The sequence below is a fragment of the Stegostoma tigrinum genome, chromosome 27, assembly GCF_030684315.1.
Source record: "Stegostoma tigrinum isolate sSteTig4 chromosome 27, sSteTig4.hap1, whole genome shotgun sequence".
NCBI classification, from domain to species: Eukaryota; Metazoa; Chordata; class Chondrichthyes; order Orectolobiformes; family Stegostomatidae; genus Stegostoma; species Stegostoma tigrinum.
This window is the reverse complement of record NC_081380.1, coordinates 35,539,787-35,545,786: the sequence shown is the minus strand read 5'-3', so window position 1 is coordinate 35,545,786 and position 6,000 is coordinate 35,539,787. Positions and strand designations below refer to the sequence as shown.

Below are 6,000 nucleotides of genomic sequence, written 5' to 3'. Positions count from 1 at the left end.
AGTGGATGAACTGTTCGAGCTCCTTGTGGAAGCATGAAGCAGCGAGCATCAATGTAATGGAGGAAGAGGTGGGGTTTAGGGCCAGTGGAGGTACAGAAGAGGGAGTGTTCCACGTAACCTACAAAGAGGCAGGCATAGCTTGGGCCCATGCGGGTACCCATGGCCACCCCCTTTGCCTGTAGGAAGTGGGAGGAATCGAAAGAGAAGTTGTTGAGGGTGAGGACGAGTTCGGCTAGGCGGATGAGGGTATCAGTGGAGGGGGACTTGTCAGGCCTGTGGGACAGGAAGAAGCGGAGGGCCTTGAGGCCATCTGCATGAGGAATACAGGTGTATAGGAACTGGACGTCCATGGTGAAAATGAGGTGTTGGGGACCGGGGAATTGGAAGTTCTGGAGGAGGTGGAGGGCATGTGTAGTGTCGCAGATGTAGGTAGGGAGTTCCTGGACCAAGGGGGAGAAAATGAAGTCGAGATAGGTGGAGATGAATTTGGTGGGGCAGGAGCAGGTGGAGACAATGGGTCAACCAGGGCAGGTGGGGTTGTGGATTTGGGTAGGAGATAGAAACGGGCAGTGTGGGGCTGGGGAACAATGAGGTTGGAGGCCGTGGGTGGGAGGTCACCTGAGATGATGAGGTTCCCATTATCTCTTATCTATGATGAGATTGTGGATGGTTTGGGAGATGAAGGTTTGGTGCTCTGGGGTGGGGTCCTGATCCAGGGGGCGTTTGTAGGAGGTGTCGGAGAGTTGGTGTCTGGCCTCAGTGATGTAGATGTCAGAGCGCCATACTACGACTGCGCCTCCCTTGTCCGCGGGTTTTATGGTGATGTTGGGTTTGGTGGGGCGGAGTGGAGGGCTGCACGTTCTGCGGAGGAGAGGTTGGAGTGGGTGAGAGGGGTGGAGAAGTTGAGGCAATTGATGTCTCAATGGCAGTTGGAGATGAAGAGGTCAAGGGAGGGTAGGAGGCCTTGGGGTGGTGTCCAGGAGGAGGACTTGTGTTGGACGCAGGAGAAGGGGTCAGTAGAGGGACGGTTGGGGTCACGGTTAGAGAAGTAAGCGTGGAGGCGAAGGTGTTGGAAAAACTGCTCAATGTCCAAACGTTGCTGGTACTTGTTGCTGTGTGGGTGGAGGGAGTAAAATACATGGATGCTGCTCAAGTTTGCGAATAGGCACCTCTGTACGTGAATAATATGTATTCGTAACCACCTGCAAGTCCTACCACTTTTAACAACCAATGTGTTTTTTTCTCAGCCGTTTTAACCGAGAAAAAAGAACTTGGGAAATTTTGTGTTGTTGCTGTTGGGAAATGTTGGTTTGGTGCTAAATATAGTTGACTCGTGAGAGGTTTCTGCTTGTGGCTGCAGAGTGCGAATGCAGTTATGCAGCATCGAGGGTTCCTTGTCCTTTTAAGATCCCTCCCGCTGAGTCCAAGCCTGGAATGCGGGCGGCTCTGTTCGCAGCGCTCGGCTCCACTCACGTTCCTTCGGCAGCGCTCGGGCTCCGTATACTTTCCTTCGGCAGCGCTCGGCTCCACCCACGTTCCTTCGGCAGCGCTCGGCTCCACCCACATTCCTTCGGCAGCGCTCGGCTCCGTACACGTTCCTTCGGCAGCGCTCGGCTCCACCCACGTTCCTTCGGCAGCGCTCGGCTCCACCCACGTCCCTTCGGCAGCGCTCGGCTCCGTACACTTTCCTTCGGCAGCGCTCGGCTCCACCCACGTTCCTTCGGCAGCGCTCGGCTCCACCCACGTCCCTTCGGCAGTGCTCGGCTCCGTACACTTTCCATCGGCAGCGCTCGACTCCTCTCGGCTCCCTTTCCTTCGGCAGCACTCGGCTCCACCGCCTTCCGTTTGGCTCGATGGCCGCCGACAGGAGACTTAGAGGAGGAGGAAGTGCCGGTTTGACAGCTCCCTCTTTCCCTCTCGTATAATGAATGAAACGAGGTTTGAGCCGCCGGCCATGCACTGAACGAGCGGCGCCACAATTCCCGCATAGTCCCCGAACATGTCATTTTTTAGGCGAAAAGGTAAGGAGGGTTTGGTGAGAGGGAGGCGGAGACACCAGGCCCTGCTACTGGGGACAGGCCTCCCGCAACCGGCTCCTGCTTTATCGGCAACACCCTCTCTCCTTCCCATACAGTCTCTAGCCTGAGCAGGCTTCATTCTCTTTTGGTCTGCTTCTTATTAATGTTCTGTACATTCGAGTGCAAAAAGACACCAACGAATGCCCTTGCTCTAATTTTAACGCAGTGAATTCAACAGTTCAAGCAGAAGAATCTTAAATTCAACCCGAGAGTATGGAGAGAAACCACAAACTTTCACGTCTCTACTGTATTTTGAAACGGGGGAGTGTTATGCAATTTAGGCGACTGCGTTCAATCACAGCTGCATAGCGTGGTGGTCTTGTGTCACCTTGGCGTTGTGTTGCGTTTAAAAAGAACTAATGGCGATTTGGGGTGGGGAAGATTACTAAGTGAGTGCAGCGGGATTGACGATATAGAGGTTTCGAACTCTTGTGAAGTCAACTCAGTCACAGGATGGAAGTGACACAAGGTCATTCGATACTTCGTCTCTGTGCTATCCCTTCAAAGGAGAAATTTGTCTTGTGCCACTTCACTCTTTTTCTCTTCGTGGCCTTGCACGCTCTTATTTTTTGGATAATTATTCAATTTCCTCTTAAATGGGTCAATTGAATCTGCCTCCGTCACACCCTATTGTAGTGCATTCCAGACACCTTTGGGTGAAAATGTTTTTACCTCATGATTACAAGTTTTACCAAATGCCTTAAAACTGTGTCTAACTCTGTCACTTTAACCTTTGGGAACAATTTTTTCCCTACCTATTGTCAAGACCCCTTGTGATCTGAGCACCTGTATCAACTCTTTTTTTCAAAGAATACAGTCTCAACTTCCCCAATTTGCCTACATCACCAAAGTTCTGCATCACTGAAGTCATTCTTGTGAATCTTTTACGAACTCTGTAGGCCTTTCACATCCAACTGTAATGTTCAATTGTATAAATATAAATTGAAATTTTTAATGCAGGTTACTTGTTTCAGTAACTACCTGAATTTTATAGGATAAAAATGAGATATATGATTTGTGGCTTCTTTGTTTTTTGAATGTTTACAGTAAAGAACAAGTTATGATGTGGAAGTCAATTAGCTGTAAATTTCAGTTAATGATGTATTTGTTTCCTCTTCCTGGCATTGCTTGTTAGAATTTGATCAAACTAATGGAGAGGATAACTATTTCATTCAATATTAGACCTTTAAAATAAATTACAACATTGTTCCTAGAAAAACATTAAATGTTGAAACATGCTATCATGAGTAGTTACTTAGGAAGGCAATAGATGCTCAAGACACCCTGATTGTAGTTGTGTCCTCTCTGTCAATTCCAGTAGCACTCTTGTCTGTTGCCAATCTTCCATTCAGATTAGTCTGCAAACATGACAATTGATGTGCTTTAGAATTGAGAATGAGAGGCGCTTTGGACTATTTATAAAAGGGTGTGTGAATTTGGCATTTATCATATCTTGTGTATATTCCTCCTAACTTGGCTTGCTGGTAACATTCTCACTTGCGTGTCAATAGGCCATGGTTCAAGCCACTCCAGTCTTCAATCTAAGCTAACCAATCAGTGTAATTGTAAACAGATACTCCACTGCTAGAGGTGCCATCTTTTGTATAAGATAGTTAATTAAAATCCTTAAAATTAAATTAGGCATTTCCAAAAGATCCTATACACTACTTGAAAAACAGGAAATTTCTTCCAGTTTCTTGTTAGCAGTTATCATTTAAACTGATTCCATTCAAAGTGCATCTAGTCATTTATCTGATTCCAGTTATGAGACCTTACTACACACAGCAAGTTTCCAAATTCAGCACACCAGAAGTACTTCAAGCTAGGAACGATAAATTGGTATTGGTTTCTTGTTCATAGTTTTGGCATTGTACTTAACACTGAAATTCTGATCACACATCCATTCCTTCAGCTCTGCTGCATGCTTCCTTTTTTAATATTGCCCATTTCTGTGCCTTATCTATGCCTTTCTTGTTGAAGACTTGTATGTTCCACCATTCTCCTTGCCAGCTTCCATCCCTGAAAATTTGAGCTCATCCTAAGCTTTACTAACAGTATCCTGTCTTATGCTAAGTCCCATTCACTCAGCACCATTGTGCCATGTTGCCTTCTGATAGGGCAGTATCTCCGTATAAAAGTGTTGTCCATGTTTTCAAATCCCTCTATTGTCTTGCCTCTCCATATCGCTTTAAGCTGCAGGTGCACAATTCTCTGCTATCTTTGCACTTCTCCACTTTTGGCTCTTGTGCATTCCTGGTTTTAACCGCTCCTGTATTGATGTTTGTTTCTTCAGCTGCCTAGTTCATAGGCTCTGGAACACATGTATACAGACACACAAACTTTTCTCTTTGCTTCATTAAGATCCTCCTGATATCCTAGCTGTTTGACCAAGCATTGAATCATCTGTTTCCAGATTTTCTTAGTGGCCCACAGACCTATTTGCTAACAGCCCTGTGAAGATTTTCTACTACATGTATTGCAGTATAAATGCAAGTAGTCCTTGCCTGTCATCTAAGCTTTCTCATAAGGTCTTTCCAAACTGGGACCTAATCCTTCAGATACAAATGTATTGTCAACTGCAATCATCTTCATTGAATATACACACTTGTCCGTAAAGATTTATGTAACTATATATAGTTTTAATCTATAAGATAACTTAGCACTGAACCTTTACAAGTTCTTAAAAATGTGCAGACCCTATGTACTCTGTAAAGCATCAGTTGCTTTTTACAACTCTAGTATTGGAATATTAGTGGACACTTCACTGTCTATGGAAAAGCTCAGTAGGTCTCTCAGCATCAGTGAAGAAGAATCAGAGTTAATGTTCAGGTCTGGTGACCCTTCCGCAGAACTGTTCTGAGGAAGGGTCACTGGACCCGAAACATTAACTCTGATTTTTGTTTCTTCACAGATGTTGTCAGATCTGCTGAGCTCTTCCAGCAACTTCTGTTTTTGTTCCTGATTTATAGCATCCACAGTTCTTTTGATTTTTACTTCAGTGTCTATGCTCATTTAATAATTTTGAAGGCCTCTTTCAGCAAGCAACTTGGTATTGCCAGAAGTAAAGGTTTGTGAATGTTTGAATTGCTATAGACGACAGGTTAGCTTCACAGTAACATCAGCATTGTTAATATATGTGAAAATAGTAAGCCTCTCACCCCACACAAGTCGCACCTCCTGTCAGCTAAATGCTAAGGGTTGTTGAAATCTGTTGCTTATTCATCCACCCTCGCAGCTGCAAATGTGCTTTACAGGTTTCCAGAAAAGTACTAACTTCTGTACAGTTGATTAAATTATAACAAGTTTTTATGGTGTGTGGTGGAGGAGAACAAAGTGTTCATTTGTGACCACTAGTAATATCCTCGTCATCAAACATTGCTTTACTAAACCTAGAGATTGATTTTTTTTTAAAAAATTACTTTTGTGGCAAAATATATTTCTGATGAGAGAGTATTGTTCATAAAATTCTGAGGTTGTTTCACATTTAATGTGAATGTTTGTGTATCTTTTAGTTTTACTTTAGTTTCTACTATATTTGACACAAGGAAAGCAGTGTCAATCCTTTAAAATAACCACAAATGTACTAATTAAGCTGCCGTCAACATGGAAGCAGAGACAACTAATAATAAAAGATAAAGCAGTAGTGCAAGGATTGCAAAGCAACAGTGAGAAATTTGGAAGAAGCCTCAGAATTACTGAAATACTTGAGAATTGAAGTTGTTGAGGTGGAAGTGTTCTTCCAGCACAGTATTCATCCAGGGTTCTTCATTGGGCAATTCACATTATTTATTTTAAAGTTTCTGTAGATAACAGAAAGGAAACAAACCAAACTAGTGAACAGTTTGTGATATGTTCTAAATGGTTTCACTAGTTGCATTTCCTAACCATTCAGAATTCCAAAATGGTCAGCAAAAGTGAAGAT

General features: G+C 44.1%; 1 protein-coding gene across 2 annotated transcripts in view; it reads left to right on the top strand.

The window, feature by feature from the left end:
* The first annotated feature begins 1,830 nt into the window (after positions 1–1,830).
* akap10 (A kinase (PRKA) anchor protein 10) overlaps positions 1,831–6,000 on the top strand; it is an 81,955-nt gene continuing 77,785 nt past the window's right edge. For both annotated transcript variants that reach the window (XM_048557235.2, XM_048557236.2), the window contains exon 1: positions 1,831–2,021. In XM_048557235.2, the coding sequence (XP_048413192.1) occupies positions 2,000–2,021 (22 nt within the window). In that variant the 5' untranslated portion in view covers positions 1,831–1,999. The remainder of the gene's footprint in view (positions 2,022–6,000) is intronic.